Consider the following 23,973-nt stretch of genomic DNA (forward strand, 5'->3'; position numbering starts at 1 on the left):
CACAACCATGACAGTAAATTCAGCTATATCCTTCTTCAGAGCCTTATTCGAAAAAGGATTAGCAGCTAGCACTATTACCACTAATAAATCAGCTTTAAAGAAAATCTTTCAGCTGGGTTTTCAAATAGACTTAACAGACTCTTACTTTACGTCTATTCCCAAAGCTTGTGCTAGACTTAGACCTTCTGAAAGGCCTAGTTCAGTACCATGGTTTTTGAATGATGTCCTCAAACTGGCTTTAGATACTGACAACTCTTCTTGTTCATTCATAATGCTACTAAGAAAGACGCTATTCTTGCTAAGTTTGGCCTCAGGGGCCAGAATTTCAGAACTGTCGGCTCTATCCAGAGATGCGGGTCACGTAGAATTCCTCCCTTCAGGAGAAGTTTTACTGTCCCCGGATCGTAGTTTTCTAGCAAAAAATGAGGATCCTTTAGCGAGATGGGCCCCTTGGAAAATCATCCCTCTCCCCCAAGACCCTTCTCTTTGTCCAGTGATGACCTTACGAGCCTTTCTGTCTAGGACATCCTCTAGATCCTCAGGTCCTCTCTTTATGAGAGAAAAAGGTGGCACTATATCAGTAAAAGGTATCAGACAGCAGATCCTTTACTTCATTAAACAAGCAAATCCTGAATCATTCCCAAAAGCCCATGATATCAGGGCAGTAGCCACCTCTATTAATTATTTCCAGCATATGAACTTTGACGATTTAAAGAAATACACTGGCTGGAAATCGCAGACAGTTTTTAAGCGTCATTATCTAAAGTCCTTGGAATCTTTAAAATTTCCAGCAGTGGCAGCGGGAAACATAGTTTCCCCTGACACTGCACTGTAGTCGTAGTTGAAGATCCAGATCTCCTTTCTACCTGCCTCAACTAATATTTCACCTAACCTACCGTTATGCTCTATATAGTCCTTTAGCCTTAGCTGCTTATGATTATGATTATGGTGGTGTGTCCCTTATTTTTTTGCTAGGGGCACCCACAACATTATTGTAATTTATGAATTGTCCATTTGGTGCTGCTACCCTTATTTTTATGCTAGGGTAGCACACCTATTGATTTACTATAACTTTTAGAGAATAATTTTTATCTAGTGAGTAATTCCCCATGTAAACATTTAACTCACTATCCTAGATAAGTTATCAATACCAATATAAGTTTAATCTTAAGTTAACTATAAGTCCACTATTTTTATGTTAAGTTAACTTTCTGTATGATTACTTGTAAGTTCTCAATATTATATTATTTGTTTTATTTCATAGTTTCATTGAGACCTTCCTCTTTGTTTTATAATCTTGTGCTATTTCTCTGGTACTATTTCACGCAGCGACATGAACTGAGCCCAGAAAAGGGATTTTGACGAAGGAAAAATCTATTTCTGGGCGAGGGTTCGTGTCGCCCAGTGAAATCCCCCCCTGTAGCCCAAGATTGGCATCTAACTACAAGGATGACCACCAGAGGCGCGGCAGTCGGCGTGGTGCGGGGCGTAGTAGTAGTAGTAGTTGCCGTCCCTGCCTATGGATCGGCCCTCTCAGGAAGGGGATTTTGGTGTAGGAGAGTTCTAAATGGCAAGAGGTTCGTGGTAGTGGTCTCACTCGCCCCAGATACCATACCGACACCCTCTTTTTATTTAGGGTGAGCGAGTCAGTTATTCTGACATCTTCCTGATTTAGTTTTTTCTCTGGTATATGTTAGCTTCATTTACCTTAGAAATAATGAACTTAAGGATTATTTCACTGGGCGACACGAACCCTCGCCCAGAAATAGATTTTTCCTTCGTCAAAATCCCTTTTTTGATTATCCTGCTTGGAGATATAATAGTTTTTGGAGACTTGTTTTATTCCACATGGAGTTATTGGTGAAATAGAGGTGAATATTTTTTGTTACTGGAGTGGTGGTTTTATTAACCCTTAAACGCCTAAGGGGTATAATAAAAATATTCTCCCGTATGCCTAGGAGGTCTCGGAGTGAGCGCCGAAGCGAATTTTTTTTTTTTTTTTTTTTTGAATTTTTTTTTTTTTTTTTTTAAATCACAGCGCGCTTAGTTTTCAAGATTAAGAGTTCATTTTTGGCTCCTTTTTTTGTCATTGCCTGAAGTTTAGTATGCAACCATCAGAAATGAAAAAAATATCATTATCATATATAAATAATGCGATATGTGATAGCGCAAAAACAAAATTTCATATATAGTTTTCAAATCGCGCTGTGAGCAAAACGGTTAAAGCTAACAAGTTAATTTTTTTCCGTTGTATTGTACACTAAACTGCAATCATTTTGGTATATAACACATTGTAAAATTATCAAAGCAACACAGAGAAAATATTATCACAAAATGATGCATGAATTCGTAACAAGCGGATGTAAAAAAAATGTTTTTTTCAAAAATTCACCATAAATCTAAATATTGTTCTAGAGACTTATATGAAGCCATCAGCAACCAGACACTGCTCAATTATGCCGATGTCAGAACGAAGCTGATTCTTGCTTTGTGTCCACATTTATTTTTTATTTTTTGTACTGAATTATCACAGTCAGAAGGTATTGAACCTCCAGAATTGGCTTATCTTAATTACTGTACCATACATGTTGTATAGAGTATATATACTGTAGGCTGGGCTACTGTATTCATATGTATATGCTAAGCTAGGAGAATACCTGACTATGTATGTCAGACAAAAAAGACAAACAGAGCAAAATCTTTTGCACTATTAATAAATAAGGTGTTTTGCTTTATTCATAAATAAAAGACTCAAAATCTTTCACTTTATTGAAATTGAAATTTCCGCATTTTAAAATTTTTAAAAAATATTTTCTAGCTCGCATTAAATCGAAAACACGTTAATTAAACACGCATTAATTGAGAGGTGACTGTATTTACTTTTTCTGGGTGGTTTATATGGCATTAGTTTTAATACCAACTTCCTGTAGAATAATTAGGATTTCATGGGGATAGTCCATTGCCATGCCAGAAGTTGTAGGAAGGTTTGGTTGATTTGCCATATGGTGGAGAAAATTAATTTCATCCAGGATGAGGTTCCTCTCACCAAGGAGGCCCACTGCCCTAAGATCCTCACCTGGATATACACCACACCAACAGTGCCTTAAGGCTTGTTAGTCCATAGAGATCGGACCCAGCACTGAGGGCATTACTCAGCAACAAAAATTTCCCCTTGCTCGACCACATCAGGTACTGGAGTTTTATGAGTGGAGTGGCAAGCCGTCCAACTCTATCCTCCAAGTAAAAAGAACAGTGAATTCCATGAATCAAAACCAAGCCAAGGTCGTCAATGAAAGAGGAAGGAGAGAAAGGGAAAATTTATAGGAGGAGGAAGAGTAAAGTAGTTAACCCTCTTACGCCGATTGGACGTATTAAACGTCGAGTCAAAATGTCTCCCGTATGCCGATTGGACGTATCATACGTCGGCTCAAAAAAGTTTTTTTAAAAATTCGCAGAAAAATACTTATAGGCCTACCAGCCGAAAACTTTTGTATCACGCGCCTTGGGGGATGCTGGGAGTTCACGGATCAAGGCGTTGTTTTGTTTACAATCGCTACGCAGGCGCGCAAGCGCGAATTTCTTTCTTATCGCACTAAAAAGTATCAGTGACACATCTCAAAAATTATTTCGTCACTTTGACATAATTTTTGCACCATTTTAAATTATCCTTTACATGAAGTATTATATATGAAAATGTGCGCAATTTCATGTAAAATACAACAAAAAAATACTCATGATTGTAGCTTTTATCAGTTTTGAAATATTTTCATATAAATAACGATAAGTGCCAAAATTTCAACCTTTGGTCAACTTTGACTCTACAGAAATGGTCGAGAAACGCAATTGTAAGCTAAAATTCTTATATTATAGTAATATTCAATCATTTGCCTTCATTTTGCAACAAATTGGACGTCTCTAGCACAATATTTCGATTTATGGTGAATTTATGACAAAACTTTTTCCTTACGTTCGTGCGATAACTCTTCCGATAAATTTTTTTGTGCGATTGTCCTAATGTTTGCACCCTTTTAAATTTGCCGTTACATAAAGTTTTATATATGGAAATGTGCGCAATTTCATGCACAATACAACAAAAAACAACCCATGGTTGTAGCTTTTATCAGTTTTGAAATATTTTCATATAAATAACGTTAAGTGCAAAAATTTCAACTTTCGGTCAACTTTGACTCTACCGAAATGGTTGAAAAACGCAATTGTAAGCTAAAACTCTTATATTCTAGTAATATTCAATCATTTACCTTCATTTTGCAATGACTTGGAAGTCTCTAGCACAATATTTCGATTTATGGTGAATTTATGAAAAAAAAAAAAACATTTCGTTCGCGCGGTAACTCTTCCGAAAAAATCAGAATTTTTTTGTGCGATTGTCGAAATGTTTGCACCATTTAAAATTGGCTGTTACATAAAGTTTTATATATGAAAATGTGCGCAATTTCATGTAGAATACAACTAAAAATGATTGAAGGTTGTAGCTTTTCTCTTTTTTCGAAATATTTGCATATAAATCACGATAAATAGAAAAAAAACCACGTTCGGTCAAATTTGACTCTACCGAAATAGTTGAAAACGCAATTGTAAGCTAAAACTCTTACGGCCTAGTAATATTCCGTCATTTTTCTTCATTTTGAAACAAATTTGAAGTCTCTAAAACAATATTGTGATTTATGGTGAATTTTTGAAAAATATATTTACCTTCACTCCGCGCGCCGATTCGCGGCCGCAAGTCTCCGAAATACGTACATCGCATTATCCTAATATTTGCTCCTTTTCATATTAGCCTTTTTATAGAGTTTCATATATCAAAATGTGCGCAAATTCATGAAGAATACAATAAAAAATAATTGAAGGTTGTAGCTTTTTCCATCTTCGAAATATGTGCATATAAAAAAAATATATATTAAAATTTCGACATTCGGTCAAATTTAACTCGTCCGAAATGGTCGAAATCTGCAATTCTAATCTAAAACTCTTACAGTATCGTAATATTCAATCATTTGTCTTAATTTTGAAACAAATTGGAAGTCTCTAGAACATTATTTAGAATTACGGTGAATTTTTGAAAATAACATTTTTTTACGTCCGCGCGTTACGAATTCGTACATCATTTTGTGATAATATTTTTCCGGTGTTGCTTTTATTGTTTTACTATGTATTATATATCAAAAGGATTGCAATTTAGTGTACAATACAACGAAAAAAAAGTAACTCGTTAGCTTTGACCGTTTTTTGCACAGCGTGATTTGAATACAATTATCTATGAATTTTTTTTTTTCGGTACCATATATCGCATTATTTACATATGATAATGATATTATTTTTCATTTCTGATGATTGCATACTAAACTTCAGGCAATGAAAAAAAAATGAGCCAAAAATGAACTCTTAATCTTCAAAACTAAGCGCGCTGTGATTTTTTGAAAAAATTATTTTTTCCGGTTCCGCGCTCACTCCAAACCGGCGCCGGCATACAGGAGAGGTTTTGATTTTTAGGGCTTCGGCGTAAGAGTGTTAAAGGTCACAATGTTCAGTTGAATCCACTGCAATGAGAGTAGGCAAAAAAGAGCATGCTCGCCCTGCAGCAGATCCCTAAGCCCCCCATCTCATCAAGGGGTTGGGATCAGGAGGCAAGATAACCAAAAGATGAATAATTTACATAGCCAGTAAACAATCTGATGCACAATAATTTTGCAATGTGGGAGTGATCATGTACGCTACTTAATGTGCATATGGCCAACTCAGTACCATGTTATCTAATTATAGCAAATTCAAGTTTCATCTTTGATGGGAAACAAGACATTTTTACAAAGCAATGATAATTTACCTGCTCCAGTAAATCCTCTACTTTCTGATTCTGAGTTCTTCCATCAGGTTTCACATAAGAGGCTCCAGAATTTTGAGTCTTGTGGTAATGATCTGATGGAAGACCTTTCAACTGAGCTAGCCGAGATGCCATCTCTTCTTCAGTTGGGATAACCTCAGCATGGGATTTCCTCAGATTCTCCAATCTATGAGCAAGGTCTAAATCTGCCTGTAAATGGAATAAAACACGGTCAAATTATCATTAACTTTATTTACTGTTTTTAGTGTTGATTGTATTGGGAATTTTTTTTAATGTATAAATAAATTTGAGTAAAAGTACTATAAGAAAAATTAAATATGTGACCTCTCTCTCCTTTTCTCTCTTCAGACAGAGTACTAGACAAGAGTCGTTACCACACTAACTCTTCAAGTCCAGTAAAGCACCTCAACTTAACAGACACTTTGGAGACCCTATATTAAACCTTGCACTTCAATATATTTTCTAGCTGTCTTGCAGCTAATAGCAATGTCAAATATTTATCAAAACACATATGACATCTAAAAATGATTCATAACATCAAAGCTGATACTACAGATGTCCATTATGTTGAGGAGTTACTGTACTAATTCAAGGATTAACATCTAGTAAATAACACTCTTCTATCTTGTACAGAATCTGTTTCATGGACCTATAATGTAAAGCCCATTCTAAACCATTTAACCAACAAAGTATTTAATCTCCCTGTCCTCCTTCCAAACACTTTCAAACTAAACATTTCTGGGCTCAGTTCGTGTCGCTGCGCGAAATATCCTTTAATCCATTATTTCTAAGGTAAATGTACTAACACATACCAGAGAATAAATAAAATAAAGAAAAAGGTCAGTACAACTGACTCGCTCACCCTCCAAGAGGGTGTCGGTATGAACACTATGGCGAGTGAGACCACTATCACGAACCGCTTGCCAATAGAAATCTCCCACTACAAAATCCCCACAAGAGGGGAGCCGACTCACAGAGTGGGCAGCAACTACTACTACTCCATCCCATGCTGCCGACTGCTGCGCCTCTGGTGGCCATCCTTTTCAGTTAGCGCACAGCGTATACACGTGCCCTTTTTTGCTCTGTATTTTTGTGCCCTTTTTTACTGGATTTATTCGTCATGGAGCGTACAGCCATTGCAGCAGCTAAGTTAAGTACTCAGTGTTTATTGCTATTTGGTTTTTTCCGTCCTTGAGTCAGTATTTGCCGTTTTTTAGGTATAAATACGAGCTCTAGGTCGGAAGCATGGCAGCATGGTTCTGCCTCGTGGCGGGTTCGTTCTTGGTCTCCCATACCCAGAACCTTCCCTTACTTTATTACGCTCTATTATTAGTTATCCTATTTATATTAAGGGTACAGCCTACGCGGTTTATGTCATGCATGCATGTCCTTTCACCTTACGTAGGCAGCTTCCATCCAGACCCTAGCCACAGCTCTTAGTATCGGCCCCGGCTAGCTTTGAGTGGTAGACTTTCTTTCGGGTTAGTCGTACACTCCTGGATTTTTTCTCCTACTATTTTGTTTTCTTTCTTTACAAGTGATTTGTTTATTTATGTATTATGTTTACGTTAGTGTAAGGCGTCTGGCTTCACCTAGCCTAGGTTATGGCCCATGGGTCCCATGTGCTACCGCTCTTCAGTTCGGTTGCTTCCCTATAGCATCTCTCTGATCAGTCGGTTGTGTATACTAGGCTTTATTATTTCATTGTATCTTTGTTACGGCTCCGTGGTCACTACGTGATCACGGAGCAGCCAGACGCCTGTCCAGTCATCTTTCCCTCCTCCCGCTCTTCCATAGAGTCGGGGGGAGGGTTGGTCTGCCCACGCTCGCTCCGCATACCCGGGCCTGCCTCCCTCTCCCCCCAGGCGGAGGGAGTAGGGGGACGGGACAGACCCAGACTGGACTCGACCTCTCCAGCTTCTCGGTACGGCCGGATGGCTAAGGGGGGGGGGACTGGCCTTTCCCCCCTCCGTCGCTACTCCGTCGCTCCGTTGCTAGCGCGAGTCTGTTTGCCCTCTCGCCCTTTCCCACCTTACTGGGGCTCCTTTTCTACCGGAGCTCCGGCATCCACATGGAAAGGTGCTAGTTCACCCTGTGGGGTGGACTGCGGCATACAGTTGGTCTCTACTAACCACTCCGTCGCGCTGAGATCGCGACACGCTCCGCCACGCACCGGACTTAGTCCGGTACGTTCGATATCTATAGGTTTAAGAATTAGTTTTTAATTTAAACTAAATTAAGTTTATCTTAAGCTACCTTAAACCTTCCCCCCCCACTGCATGCTCACACCGGATCTCTCCGGAGTTATAGCCTATTCAGGCAATAAGGGAGGGGTTATGCCCAAAATTTTTTCGCACTCCGGCATGCAACGGAGTTCTTTTAACCTTTAGCCTGTAAGTGATTCTTTAGGATGCTCATGTATCTTTTCACTTACAGACCACCAACTGTGAGCATCCGGGATGCAATGCCATGCTCCAGGACCCCTGTGGGCATGAAGTCTGCCGGTCCCATGCTCCATGCGCGACTCCGCACGGGAACCTTCAAGTCTGGTTTCACGAGACCTGTACGATTTGCTATGATCTGGTGAGCCAGCTCTTAGACGGGGTAAGTATTTCTAACTCCGTTAGCCAATCCCTACAAGGTTATAGTTCTTAAGTTTAATCTAACCTCTTATCGTAAACTTAAGCTTGTTTTATATGGGATCTCGCATCCTCTATAGTTTAAGTTCACCTTATACTTAAGTTTTAATTTTATGCTTAATCTTAAAACTAACAAATACCCTCTCTTCCAGGCTCCTGCTGTTAGAGACACCGCACTGGCAACCCTGCGGGCCTGGGTCGGCGGTTTTGGGAAGAACGCCGCCAAGGGTCAGCCCTACATACTCGAGAAGAGGTTGGCGGTCCTGATCTTCCCCGGCGGCAAGTCAACGGGCTACGTCGACCCAGCAGAGGCGGCCCCGACTATCGCTCTAATTCAGCAGCAGCTCGCCGCCTCGTTGACTGATCCAGGCCAGGACATCTCGTCGGAAGTCGCGACACTGGATTTAAACATTGAGCCGATGGTAGGTGTGGACGACCTGTTGGTCGAGGTGAGTACGTTGGACGCTCAAGGGCTTCCCTTGGGCGCCACTGGATCTTCTACCCCTGCAAATTCTCCTCCTTCCTTCCAAGGCTTTACAGGTACTGAGCTTTGCACTTCTCCTGATGCTTCTGTTAGACCTAAGGTCAAAGGTCAAACGGCGGTTAAAACCTTGAGTAAGACGTCGTCGTCGTCAAAAAAGACGTCGTCGGCGTCTACATCTCGCAAGTCTCCGGCTACGAACCCCGGAGCAGAGGTGTCTAGAGCGTCTGGGTCCGGCTCCAAATCCTCAAGGAGTAGATCCTCCAAGGAGAGATCACACACTCCAGCGGAGTCAACCGTTTCCCCACTTCCTCTGGTTCCTGTTCAGAGTTACCCCTCCACCTCCGCAGCAGCTCCGGCTTTGGATCCCAATGCTGGCCTGTTGCAACACATGGGGGATCTGGTGGGGTCTCTCAAGAACAGTATGGAACAGATGTTCTCTCGGTTGTCTGATAGGATCAACTCCCAGGACAATATTATCGCCGGACTAAGCCAAGCTCCGCTAGCTACTCCCCCACCTTTCGGCGCAGGGGTAGCTCAGTTGCCACCATATGACTCTCTGCCTCCGTTCAGTATGAACAATCCTTGGAGAGTGGCGTCTTACGCCCCCTTCCAAGACGGGCTTATTTCTATCCCGGAGTGCGGAACTCGAAGGATTGAAGACTTCGAGTTCTTCCCGGAAGATCTCCAGCCGCCGTTCATCGGCTACGCCAGGCTTACCGCCGCTGCCATGACACGAGATGATAAGGTTCCGAAAGAGACAGTCCTCTATTCACGTGACCAGGCTCAAAGAGAATGGCTCAGGTGCTTAGAGGACATGGACTGTTCAAATACGAAAATACAACCGTTTAAGAGTCCATTTACAATCTTCACAATGGAAGAGGGTACTCCGCTTCCTTTCCTTACAAAGATTGCTACGGTTACTATTCCAGCGGCCCGAAAAGGGGGACTCGTTACCGCAGCTAAAGGAAGCGGACCCTACATCTCCTCTACTTCCCTCGACCGGAGATTTGTGGGAAGACCTGCCCAACACTTTTTCTGCGGGCAAACTCAAACCAGACTGTGCTATGGAGCAGTTTGGTGAGAAGCTGCCTAGACTCCCAGATAGCCTCATTCAGGCGGAATTTGATGCCAAGTCTAGGCTGGCCAGGTCTATCAACACCATGGCCATGACTGAGGTGGCTACCATTTCTTATGGTTCTGAGCCACTGTTCAAGCTAATCACCAAGTCACTGACTCAAACGGTGCAGTCTGACATGTTCGAGTTCGCCACAGCTAGAACAAACTGTCGGAAGCATGTCCTCCAGGAAGCAACTATTCGGCATGAACCGAATAAGTTGCTTTCATCAAACATCTGGGGAGCAGACCTCTTCCCAGATGCAATGGTAAAGGAGGTCCAGGCAGAGGCTACGAGACTAAACCAAAGCCTTAAGGATCGCTGGGGTCTCACAGCAAAGAGACGCCAGGATCAAGCTGTCAGGGGTAAGGCTCAGAAGAAACCCAGACGTTTCCAGCCTTACCAGAAGAAACAGCAACGGTTTGCCCAGCCTGTTTCGGCTGTTCCGTTGGTGCAGGCAGCCCAACCCTCTACCTCCAAGGCCCAATCACAGCCTATTTATGTGATTTCCCCTCAGCCTCAACCTTCCACTTCTTACGCGGTCTCCCCAGCCTTCAACAACGTGTTTGAAGGCCAGGCGTTTCAGAAATATGATCGCTCGGGAAAGGGAGGCAGAGGTAAGCGATCCTTTCGTCAGAGAGGATCGGGAGGATCCCTCAATAGAGGAAAACACTTCAGGGGAGGCCGTGGAGGCTACCAACATCAATGAGGACCTTCAGGTAGGAGGGAGGCTGTTTCTCTTCCGTCACCGGTGGGGATTCAGCAAATGGGCACAAAGCATTGTGTCGAAAGGCCTGGGTTGGAGTTGTTGGCTGGCAAATCCGCCTCCATCCAGACCTTTCCGTCAACTTCCATCCAAGGAATGACGGAGTATGCGGAGGACCTCCTTCAGAAAGGAGCAATAGCGAGAGTCAACAGATTAAAGTTTCAAGGGCGCTTGTTCAGCGTTCCAAAGAAAGGCTCACAAAAAAGAAGGGTAATCTTAGACTTGTCCCGCTTAAACTTGGCCATTCGCTGCGACAAGTTCAAGATGCTCACCATCTCGCAGGTGCGGACCTTACTTCCCCGTGGGGCCGTCACCACCTCTATCGATCTTACAGACGCGTACTATCATATCCCTATTGCAAGACACTTCCGCCCGTACCTGGGCTTCAAGATAGGAGATCAGGCATTCTCCTTCAAGGTAGTTCCCTTCGGTCTCAACGTAGCACCCAGGGTGTTCACGAAGTTGGCGGAAGTAGTAGTCCAACAACTAAGATCGCAAGGGATTATGGTAGTAGCGTATCTCGACGATTGGCTGATTTGGGCTCCAACAGTCGAGGAATGTCACAAAGCAACACTGAAAGCAATCCGGTTCCTGGAATATCTAGGCTTCAAGATAAACAGGACCAAATCAAGACTCACTCCGGAGTCAAACTTTCAGTGGCTGGGCATTCAATGGAATCTATCCTCCCATACTCTGTCGATTCCATCAGCCAAGAGGAAGGAAATAGCGAAGTCAGTAAAGCAATTTCTAAGTCACAAACTTGCGTCAAGAAGAACCCAGGAAAGGATTCTGGGTTCACTCCAGTTTGCATCAGTGACAAACATCTTGATGAAAGCCAAACTGAAAGACCTAACCAGGATCTGGCGCTCACGAGCAAATGTCAGGTCCAGGGACAAATTATCCTCAGTCCCTCAGATTCTACGGAATCGTCTAAAACCCTTGGGCAAAAGTCAAGAACTTATCAATATCGGTACCCCTTCAGTTTCCTCCTCCGGGGATTACCATCCACACAGACGCTTCGTTAAGCGGTTGGGGAGGATATTCTCAGTTCAAGAGGTTCAAGGAACTTGGTCACCTCAGTTCCGTCAGTTCCACATAAACGTACTGGAAGCAATGGCCGTGCTCTTGACTCTAAAAAGGTTACGTCCGCCAAAGAACTCCCACATAAAGCTAGTCTTAGACAGCGCAGTGGTAGTCCATTGTATAAACAGGGGAGGCTCCAAATCACGTCATCTAAATCATGTCATGGTAGCCATCTTCTCCTGGCGGACAAGTTCAGTTGGCACCTCTCCTCCACCCATATAGCTGGAGTGAGAAACGTCATAGCAGATGCTCTATCCCGATCAGTTCCTCTGGAATCGGAATGGTCACTGGACAACAGTTCGTTCCAGTGGATTCTTCAGAGAGTTCCAGGTCTACAGGTGGATCTCTTCGCATCCCAAGCGAACCACAAACTCCCATGTTATGTGGCCCCCAACCTGGACCCTCTGGCCTATGCCACGGACGCCCTGGCCCTAGACTGGAACAACTGGGAGAAGATTTGTCTTCCCTCCAGTGAATCTTCTCCTGAAGGTACTGAACAAACTCAGAACGTTCAAGGGTCAAGTGGCTCTAGTAGCCCCAGACTGGCCGAAGAGCAATTGGTACCCTCTGATTCTGGAGCTGGGTCTTCGTCCTCTTCGAATTCCCAATCCCAGGCTCTCCCAGTCAGTACAAACGAAGACTGTGTTCGCTTCCTCAGGAATTCTCAAAACCCTAACTTTATGGATTTCATGAAGTTTGCAGCTAAAAGAGATGCGAATATTGATCCCCAAAATATTCTCTTCTTGGAATCTGATAAAAGAGATTCAACTTTGAGACAGTATGATGCTGCAGTCAAAAAGTTAGCAACCTTCCTGAGAGAATCAGATATTAGAATCATGACAATCAATTCAGCTATATCCTTTTTCAGATCTTTATTTGAAAAAGGCTTAGCAGCTAGCACTATTACGACAAACAAGTCAGCCTTGAAAAAGATTTTTCAATTTGGGTTCAACATAGACTTGACAGACTCTTACTTCTCGTCTATTCCCAAGGCTTGTGCTAGACTTAGACCTTCTGTAAGGCCTACGTCAGTATCATGGTTCTTAAATGATGTTCTAAAGCTGGCTTCAGAAACAGATAATAACACATGTTCATTTATAATGCTCCTAAGAAAAACTCTATTTTTATTAAGCTTGGCTTCAGGAGCTAGAATTTCAGAACTGTCGGCATTATCCAGGGATCCTGATCATATTGAATTTCTTCCCACAGGGGAAGTTCTACTTTCTCCGGAACGTAGTTTTATAGCAAAGAATGAAGATCCTTTGATGAGGTGGGAGCCATGGAAGGTTGTACCCCTTCCACAAGATATTTCTCTTTGCCCAGTAACGACCTTACGAGCCTTTCTGTCCAGGACCTCCTCATCCTCATCGGGTCCTTCTCTTTAAGAGAGAAAAAGGTGGTACTTTATCTATTAAAGGCATCAGGCAGCAGATCCTGTACTTTATTAAGCAAGCCAATCCTGACTCCTTCCCTAAAGCACATGATGTCAGGGCAGTAGCCACCTCAATTAATTATTTCCAACATATGAATTTCGATGATTTGAAAAAATATACTGGATGGAAATCGCCGACAGTATTTAAGCGTCATTACTTAAAGTCCTTGGAAGCTCTGAAATTTTCAGCAGTTGCGGCGGGTAACATAGTTTCCCCTGACTCTGCTTAGTCTTTAGTAGAAGATCCAGTCCTCCTTTCTACCTATCTCACCCAACAGTTCGTCTATACCTGCCATGTTCATCTACGTTTACCTTGAGTCTTAGCTGCTCTTATGATGGTTTAGTGGGTGCCCCTTATTTTTTTGCTAGGGTCACTCACAATTGATTGTATATACTGATCTCCTTGATGTGATCCCCTTATTTTTATGCTAGGGGACACATCCTATGTACAATGGTTACGGGTTTTGTATCTTAAGTCATATACATTCCCTTTTTTATGTTATTATTCAAGTTTGTTCTATTCATTAACTGTTATAATTGCTGTGAGTTCTTTGTACATAATATCTATACACAGATACTGATTTCAACATATTTTCCATGTAAGCCCTGTAAATATGTTACATTTAAGTTAAATTTAAGAAATATTATTAGCATTAAGTTAAAATTAAGTAATATTTCTAAATTTGTATCATTGTGTATATGTATATCTATTAGCAATTATATTTCTTTATTTTATGTTTTCTTTTATTTGAGACCCTTTTTTGTCTATTTGATTTTATTTTACAATCTTGTGCTATTTCTCTGGTACGATTTCGCGCAGCGACACGAACTGAGCCCAGAAAAGGGATTTTGACGTAAGGAAAAATCTGTTTCTGGGCGATTGGTTCGTGTCGCTAGCGAAATCCCGCCCTGCCCATCCCATCGCTCAAGATTGTCTGCTAACTTCAGGATGGCCACCAGAGGCGCAGCAGTCGGCAGCATGGGATGGAGTAGTAGTAGTTGCTGCCCACTCTGTGAGTCGGCTCCCCTCTTGTGGGGATTTTGTAGTGGGAGATTTCTATTGGCAAGCGGTTCGTGATAGTGGTCTCACTCGCCATAGTGTTCATACCGACACCCTCTTGGAGGGTGAGCGAGTCAGTTGTACTGACCTTTTTCTTTATTTTATTTATTCTCTGGTATGTGTTAGTACATTTACCTTAGAAATAATGGATTAAAGGATATTTCGCTGGCGACACGAACCAATCGCCCAGAAATAGATTTTTCCTTACGTCAAAATCCCTTATTTCACCAGCCTATCACCTGTTACTCTCAACATGAACAAAATCACACTATCATAATTGTTGGACAACTTCACATGTCCACATTTCTAACCAATTCATCCTTAATGGATGGACATCATCATAAGAGCATTTATACAATTGGATGAATTTGGTGGGAAAGATGTTTTTTTAAAAAGTGTAAGATCATTATTAGTAAAAATGTCATCAATGATCCAACCCTCCGTCTAAAGAAATACCACCCCAAAGTGGATTATGAGAATTAAATTGTAATGATAGCTATAAGAAATAATTGTAGCGTAAAAACAGAGAGAGAGAGAGAGAGACTAATCAGAGTAGTACAGTGAAAATAATGAGAAAGAGAAGGAGAGATAATAATTAGAGTAAGTACAGCAAAAATAACAAGAGAGAGAGAGAGAGAGAGAGAGAGAGAGAGAGAGAGAGAGAGAGAGAGAGAGAGAGAAAATTGAACTTTTGTGATGTCGATGTGTTTCTGAAGTATGATGCATTGAAACTCGTCGAAAGGTCGCTCTGCTAGACGAAGAATTTTCACTGGTAAAATCGACTTGGGCATCACTTGCTCGTTTATACACTTCCGTAGAAAGTTAAGTCGGGGAGTTTCAGTTTGTGAGCGATGATAATGAATATAAGTGATTATATAAGTAAAATAATGACATTGCTAAATGATACTGATACTTATACGGTACAAAACTGAGGTCTGAACCTACAAAGACAGTGAAGTCCCATTTTAATAAACAAATTAAATTCATTTTGAAGGGCTTGGACCATTTAATTAAACAGTCTACACCACAATGCGCCTCCCTACCTTATATGTATGGCTTAGTCAAGACATAAAATCAATAACCCTATCAGACCAATCATTGGTTCAGTGTGCTCAATTACGTATAATTTATCTATATGGCTTGTAAAAATTCTTACTCCTTTGGTAGGAAACATTTCTGACACGAATGTTAAAAACAATGTTGATTTTATAAACAAATTGAATAGTTTAAATTTGAATTTTTATTTTAATATGGTTAGTTTTGATGTAGTCTCTTTATTTACAAAAGTGTCTGTAGATGACTTACTTGAATATTTGGAGGAGGAATTAGAACGTCATGACATTCCCTTAAGTGTGGCAAACCTCATTAGTATCACTAGTAAATTTTGTTTTAATGGGGAATTTTTTGTACAAAAGTTTGGCATGGCTATGGGTAATCCCTTATCTCCTATCCTTAGCAATATTTACATGGAATTTTTTGAGACAAAACTCTTACCAAGAATTTTGCCCCAAAAAGTTATTTGGTTTAGATATGTGGATGATATCTTCTGTATTTGGCCAGTTCACGAAAATCTCCAGGAATTCCTTAATAATCTCAATAATTTAGTCCTTTCTATAAAATTTACCATAGAGGAAGAAAGAAATTGTAATTTGAATTTTCTTGATGTAACTGTCCATAGAAATGATAGAAATTTCACCTTTTCAGTCTTTCGAAAATCAACTAACATTGCCTCTATTGTTCATTACTACTCCAATCACCATCAAAATGTTAAATTCTCTGTTTTTTTTTCTGGGATGTTTCTAAGGGCTTTATGTGTCTGTAGCCCGCATGTTATTGACACTGAAATTAAAACTATTTATGATGTTGCAATGAAACTTAAATACCCAAGGACTTTTGTAGATGTGGCATGGAAAAGAGCTAGAAAAACATTTTATTCAACTAATGACAAACTTGAATTTAGTAAGAATAACATTGTAAAATTACCCTATGATGAAAGGTTTTTAGATATTCCTAGAATTTTAAAGCTTTTTAACATAAATGTTGTTTTCAGTAATATTAATGTCAAGAGTTTAATAATAAAAAATTCTCCTAAAGATCTTCCAGGCTGCATACATGAAATTCCTTGCAAAAAGTGAGATTAAGTCTATTACGGACAAACCGGTAAATCTCTTTCACAACGTCTCAAACAACATCAGTATTCTGTGAGAACTGGGCAAATATCGAATGCATTATTCGTACATATGAGAGATTTAGACCTATTAACTGGAGTCAAGCAAGAGCCTTAATCCCAAGTAATGACACAGTTAAAAGGAATATCATTGAATCTTGTTTCATCAAGTCAAATAATAGAAATGTTCTAAATTTAAGTCTTGGTTTATTTAAACTTGATGCTTTCATAATGAAAAAAGTTGTAGATAAATATAAGCAACACAATTAATATATTCAGTTTTTACATGTTTTGGACTGTCAAGAAACTTTGTAATTTCGATTAGGGTCAATCTGTTTAGGTTTGTGACCGTGTGATATCCGATAATCCTGGATTATCTCTTTTAATTTTTACCCTTTTGACAATTAACCATCTGGTATTCTTGATCTTGTGTTGTACCTGAGACCTTTCTCTCCAATTGTACTTCATTAACTCCTTGACAATGTCTGAGTAAAGACGAAAGCGCTTGGATTTCTGACTATCATTTTCCTGTGGAATTTGCTTATATACATATATGTGTGTGTGTGTGTGTGTGTGTACATACATATCCATATACATATCCATATATGTATATAAATATATATATATATATATATATATATATATATATATATATATATATATATATATATATATATATATATATATATATATATATATATATATATATATATATATATATATATATCAAAATACACACACACACACATATATATATTTATATATATATATATATATATATATAGTATATATATATACTATATATATATATATATAATATATATATATATATATATATATATATCATATATTATATATATTATATATTCTTATAGTATAAGTTTTATAATGCAATTATAATTGTGGTAATACGATTAATTCACCTCAGAACCTGTGTATCGTTATGAAATGTATGTTTTCTGTGTTCAGATTCCCAAATTTAAAGATAACATGTCTTAAGTGATCCACACTTTTCATTTATAAGTACGTAAGACAGAGAGAGTGAAAGCTCATAAGCCTTTTGAAGAGGGTTGTTGTCACACTTTGAGAATGTCTTAGCTAAGCTGATTTCTTTATCGGCGCAAACATGCGTAAGACCTCCCAGGCCGCACTGTTATTCAACCCCTTGAAAATAGATGAGTTAAGCTAATATTTATCGTCCCGGTCGGGCCTGTAACGGAACACAAGGGAGCCTTATTCATAGACATATGCGAACACAGTCAAAGAGGCCCCTTTCTTGATGCTCCTATAGAGATGACGTAATATGTTTTCGACTTGGAAGTGTACGCCCAACTACCCCCATCCACCGTGATACGCATATTTATGCATATAAAACATTCATTCGCTTTTGAGACAGAGCAGCATGCGTTAGAGAGTTTAAGATTGCTCTCTCTCTCTCTCTCTCTCTCTCTCTCTCTCTCTCTCTCTCTCTCTCTCTCTCTCTCTCTCTCTCTGTTGCGAGGCTGTTTCAGTAACTTAACGTAATGAGCTGGTCACTCGTTTCTTAGTAAAATATGTGTTGTTTGTGGAATCTGAACATAGTATTATTTCTGTTAGTTTCGTAAAGGCGCCCACAAAAATAGTGAAAAAGTGTAAAATTGTAACAGGCCTTTTGATTGAAGCTGCAGCTGTGTATAAGGTATTTTTTACAAATGTTTTGAAGTGCACTTAGAGGTTTTATCATTTTTTTAAACACATTTGTCTTTTGCTTTGTTCTTTTGACATATTCAAATTTTATATGCTTAATGTTTCTACTGTCAATGCTTTAATTGTTTTCATATTGTGCATTCTGTTTTTGCATTGTCTTTATTTTGTTTAATTAGTTTGAATAATATTCTATTCTGAAATTGTTTGAATCTAACACTTGCAAATTAATTTTTATTTAATGAAATATCATTTCAAATTTAATTATTACTTTATGATTTAATTCAATTAATTTTCTTGATAAACTTTGATTTAATTTTGCTTAATAACTAATTCAAGAATTAATTAAGCTTTTGTTTTCAAGTATAATAATAATTTCCCTGAGATTGTGAATTTCACTTCTAAATTTTGAATTTAGAAATAAATTTTTGTATTTAAAATTTATATGAGTATTTTATTACAACCCCAGTATATAGCTATTAAGCATTGCATTTTATTTTTGTTTAGGTAGAAACATAGAGTGATAATTGTGATGTTTCCCACAAATAAAACAGAATCAGGGAAATGCTTAGATTTTAAATTGTAGAAGGAGTGATGCCCTTTAATTAAGATTACCTCACACCTATTTTAATGAACTTATCTGATTGTTTTCTTGACTGTTCAGTTATTTAAGGGCTCACTCTTACCTTTAGAGTATTCAGTCGTTTAGTATTTGTGATCAAGGGTCAGGTGTCTGGCTGTAGTGAGGTAAGTAATAACCAGGTACTTGAACAAACTGTACCCTAAGTACAAAGGGTGTCCCAGACCCAGGAATAAAAGGGTCTCTTGTACTAGCAAGTACAAATGGTAAGTGTAGTAACCAGCTACTTGGTAATTTGGGTTAACAAATATTAATGGTGTCCAGACACAGATCTTTGACTATTTCGTGCACCAAGTATTAATGGTATCCAGACCCAGATACTCTTGCCCCCCCCCCCCGCCCCCCCCCCCGCCCAAGTATTAATGGTGCCCAGAGACCCGGGATATTTGGCACTTTATGTTTTTTGCATTTTATTGTAAGAATTGTATTTGAGAAAAATGGCTCCATTCGATACTCAGGAATTTTTAGCAGCCCCTTCCATCCAAGTGTTGTCTGAAACTACTCTGACTAAGGCACAGTGGAGTGCTCTAGCAGTAGCATGTGGTTGTCATGTGTCTAGTAGCATGATAAAAGCACAAATCAAATGCATTGTCATGCAAGCATTGATAGACTCTGGTAGAATAACTGATGATGATGAGTTAGAACTAGCTCAAAGAGTTGTTGAATGTAGCACAGGCTGATCTTATAAATAACCAAGTAGAAAAGAAAGAGAGAAGTGATGCAGAGTTAGAACTCAGATGCATTGAAGCAGAAGAAAGTTTGATTAAGCTGAAAATACAGCCTGAAAGAGAGAGAATGCAAGCTGAAAAAGACAGAATAGACAGGGAAAGAAAAGAGAAGAAGAAAAAGCAGCAGAAGATGAAAGGCAAAGGATAAAAGAGGAAAGAGAAATTGCAAGACATGATAGGGAGATGGAATTGATAAGAGCTAGATCCACATTACCTGCAACACCGTCTAACCCTAACCATGGTAATCAAGACCCTGCATTTGAGGTAGTAAGAGTGCAGAAGTTAATCCCTAAGTTTACTGAAGAGGCTCCAGATGAGTTCTTTGATCACTTTGAGAAAGTAGCTTCAGGTATGGGATGGCCAGAAGATAAATGGTCAGTTTTGCTACAAAGTGTCTTGATTGGTAAAGGGAGAAGTGCTTATCTAGCCTTAACAGCTGATCAGTGTAAAGACTATAAGGTGCTCAAACATAATGTGCTACAAGTATACCAGTTGACCCCAGAGTACTACAATGAAAGATTCAGAAATTTAAGAAAGGATGAAAAAGTAACTTTCTTGGATTATGCTTATACAGTGAGAAGGTGTTTTAAAAGATGGTTGGAGGCAGCTAAAGTTACAACTTTTTAAGAGTTAGAAGAGTTAGTTGTTTTAGAGCAATGTTTTAAAGGTATTCCTGAGCATATAAGAGCCTATTTGAGAGAGAGAGGTTAAAAAACTTGACAAAGCTGCTACACTGAGTGAAGACTTCAATATAATTAGTAGCAGGCGCAATTATAATGTCAAGTACCAGAATCAACCACGCCCAGGTTTTAAGTCTCATCCAGGTTTCAGGAACAATTTTATAAATGGGAAACCTACAAGTAATAATACTCCTCAGCAAGCTAATGTGAAATCCTCATCTAATTTTGCAAGACAGTTGCAAAAGCCTAATGTTGTCTGCTTCAAGTGTGGAAGAGCAGACACTTCACCTCAGGAGTGTTATTGGAATTATCAGCAGTCCAAGCATGTTGGTCAAATAGTAAGAGGTGACCATGTCAAACAGACTGTTAAGAACAATGTGGGGAAAAATCAGACTACAGGGAGGACTGAAACTAAACAAGCCGAGTGTTTAGCAACCAGTGGAAATGTAACTTCAAGCAGTGAATGGCTGAGCAGTTTGGAGGCCTTTAAGCCATATATCTATGAGGGTACATTGGCAACTCAAGAAGTGTGTGTGCAGGTACCGGTCAAGATTTTACGTGATACAGGGAGCAACCATAGTGTGGTGTTACGTGGTGCTCACCCAATGTTGGAGAAGAATCTCACTGGAGATTCAGTTATTTTGAAGGGTATAGGAGGAGAGGAAGTAACTCCTATATGCCGCTTACACCTGTCCTGTGAATTGGTGATAGGGAGTGTTGATTTTGCTGTAAAGGACTCATTGGCTGTGGAAGGTGTACATGTTCTGTTGGGAAATGAAGTTGGTGGTGTTCCATTTGTTCCTTGTCCTGTAGTGACAGACAAACCATTGAGGATTAGTCCTACGGTAGAGTTGGAGAAGAATAACCCCCACCTGTTCCCTAGTTGTGTAACTACCAGAAGTATGAGGAGAATTACGACTGTTGGTGAAGAAACTGAGGATTTGCACGCCCAAGATGGATCAAGTGAAGGATCTTTGAACTTAGAACAATCGTTCCAGGGGAGTGATGCCTCCCATGGAGCTGACCGTGAAGAGATTTCCCAAGAAAATGAAGAATCTGTTGTTCCTGAAGAGACTCCGAGTAGTCAGAGTGTTCCTGAAGATAGTAGTGAAACTACAGTAGCTGAGGTAGCAGATATGGATAGTTCAACCATTGAAGTTGGACAGGTAACAAGAGAGAAGCTAATGGACTTGCAGAAGAGAGCTGCATCGTTAGCTCATTTGTTCTTCAGAGTTGTTGATCAGGAAGAGATGCAACAAACTCCTACCTGTTATTATCTGAAGGAAGGTTTGCTGATGAGGAAGTATAGACCTTCAGATATACCCGGAAATGCTGAATGGGGCGAATATCATCAGATTTTGATTCCATGTCCATTGAGAAAGCAAGTGGTAGCAGTGGCTCATGAATCTGGACATATGGGAGTCAGGAAGACTGTGGAGAAGATCATGAGATATTTTTTCTGGCCTGGACTTCATAAAGATGTTAGCAGGTTCTGTCAAGAGCGTCATACCTGCCAGATCGCTGGAAAACCTAATGAAACCATTCAGAAAGCCCCCCTACAACCTATAGAAGTTAGAGGAGAACCCTTTAACAAGGTGATTATAGATATGGTTGGACCGCTTCCAAAGACGAAGAAAGGAAATGATTATCTGTTGACATTAATTAATGTGTCCTCTTACCAGATATCCTGAAGCGATCCCTGTTAGAAACATATCTGCCAAGATAGTTGCTGAGAAACTATTGGAGTTTTTCTCCAAGTTTGGTATACCAGAAATTGTACAAAGTGATAGAGGAACGAACTTTACTTCCAAGTTATTCCATGATGTGATGAACTTATTAGGGGTGAAACAACAGTTATCAACCGCTTATCATCCAGAAACTCCAGGTGCCTTGGAAAGGTTCCACCAGGCAATGAAAAGTATGCTGACAAAGTATTGTTCTGAGTCAGGAAGAGAATGGTATGTTGGTTTACCCTTAATGTTATTTGAAGTTAGGAATGCTTATCAAGAAAGCATGGGATGTTCACCCAATGAAATGATTTTTGGAAGAGAAGTGAGAGGACCTTTGAAGATTCTTGCAGAAAATTGAGTAGAAAATAAAGAAGAAATCCAAGGAGAGTATGTGAAGAACTTAAGGAAAAGGTTGGAAAAGATTAGAAAATTCTTTTTAGAAAATCTGAAAATGAGTCAAGAGAAAATGAAAAGGAACTATGACAGAAAGACTAAACTAAGAAGTTTTATTGTTGGTCAACAAGTGTTAGTGTTTCTGCCAGTCAAGAGATTTCCCCTTACAAATAAATTTCAAGGTCCCTACAGGATAATTGAGAAGTTAAGTGATATAACTTATGTGATTGAAACACCACAAAGAAGAAAACGACAGAGGAAGATACATGTGAACCTTTTGAAACCTTACTTCTCAGAAACTAGAACTGAAACGGTGTCAATAATACAGACAACTTCATCTACAGAAGACGATGACGGCTATGAATTGGGAACTGAAAGCAAGATGAATAATTCTTCAATTTTGGAAAATTTGGAGGATAAACTGAAACATCTTAATGTTGACAAGGAGAGGAATTGAGTGAAGTGATTAGAAGCTTCACAGAGATTTTTGCAGATGTACCCAGATGTACTAATCTGACCAAACATGAAATCAAGATCAAAGAAGATGGAAAATCGTTCAAGCAAAGAGCTTATCGCTTATCACCTTATCATCGAGATGTTCTGAAGAAAGAAGTTGAGTATTTGCTGCAACATGGATTAGCAGAACCCAGTTCAAGTCACTTCAGTTCCCTATGTGTGTTAGTGAAGAAACCTGATGGCTCCTTTAGGATGTGTACTGATTATAGGAAACTGAATTCCATTAGTGTGGCTGACAATTATCCCTTGCCTCTTATAGATCAGTTACTTGATAATATTGGGCAAGCCAAGTTTGTTTCCAAGATAGACTTATTGAAGGGATATTATCAGATACCCTTAGATGAAAACGCAAAGTTGCTTTTAGCTTTTATTACTCCTTTTGGATTGTATCAGTATACTGTACTGCCATTTGGTCTGATGAATGCACCAGCCACATTTCAACGAGTGATGGATCAACTGCTAGGATCTATAGAAGGAGTAGGTGTATACCTTGATGACATAGTCATTTACTCTACAACGTGGGAAGAACATCTGCAGATCCTGAAGAAAGTTTTCAAGAAACTACAAGAAGCAGGACTAACAGTCAACCTAGAGAAGAGTGAGTCTGGGAAGGCAACTGTTCAGTACCTTGGGTTTGAAGTTGGAAAAGGCCTTCTCGCTCCAGTGAATGCTAATGTGGAAGGTATCCGTAAGGCTACCCCACCTACTACTAGGAAGCAACTACAAAGATTTTTGGGCATGGCTAGATTCTATCGACGTTTCTGTCCAAATTTCTCAGCCGTAGTAGCTCCCTTGACAGACTTAACTAGTCCCGAAGCTAAGTTTGTTTGGACTCCAGAATGTCAAGAATCCTTTGAGAAGGTAAAAGCCATTTTAACTTCAAGACCAGTGCTTCAAGCTCCAGACTTTAATAAGAAATTTGTGAAACAAGTTGATGCCTCTGATTGTGGAATTGGTGCTGTTCTGCTTCAAGAAGATGAAAATAACCTTCTACACCC

The 23,973-nt window shown here is 39.6% G+C and overlaps 1 protein-coding gene across 3 annotated transcripts in view; it reads right to left on the reverse strand.

Moving 5' to 3' along the window:
• The window catches only part of LOC135205859 (uncharacterized), a 383,300-nt gene that overhangs the window by 244,795 nt on the left and 114,532 nt on the right, over nt 1-23,973 (reverse strand). For all 3 annotated transcript variants that reach the window (XM_064237113.1, XM_064237115.1, XM_064237114.1), the window contains one exon: nt 5,843-6,049. In XM_064237113.1, coding sequence (XP_064093183.1) covers nt 5,843-6,049 — 207 coding nt within the window. The remainder of the gene's footprint in view (nt 1-5,842; nt 6,050-23,973) is intronic.

Source organism: Macrobrachium nipponense, chromosome 11, assembly GCF_015104395.2.
Source record: "Macrobrachium nipponense isolate FS-2020 chromosome 11, ASM1510439v2, whole genome shotgun sequence".
Taxonomy (NCBI): domain Eukaryota; kingdom Metazoa; phylum Arthropoda; class Malacostraca; order Decapoda; family Palaemonidae; genus Macrobrachium; species Macrobrachium nipponense.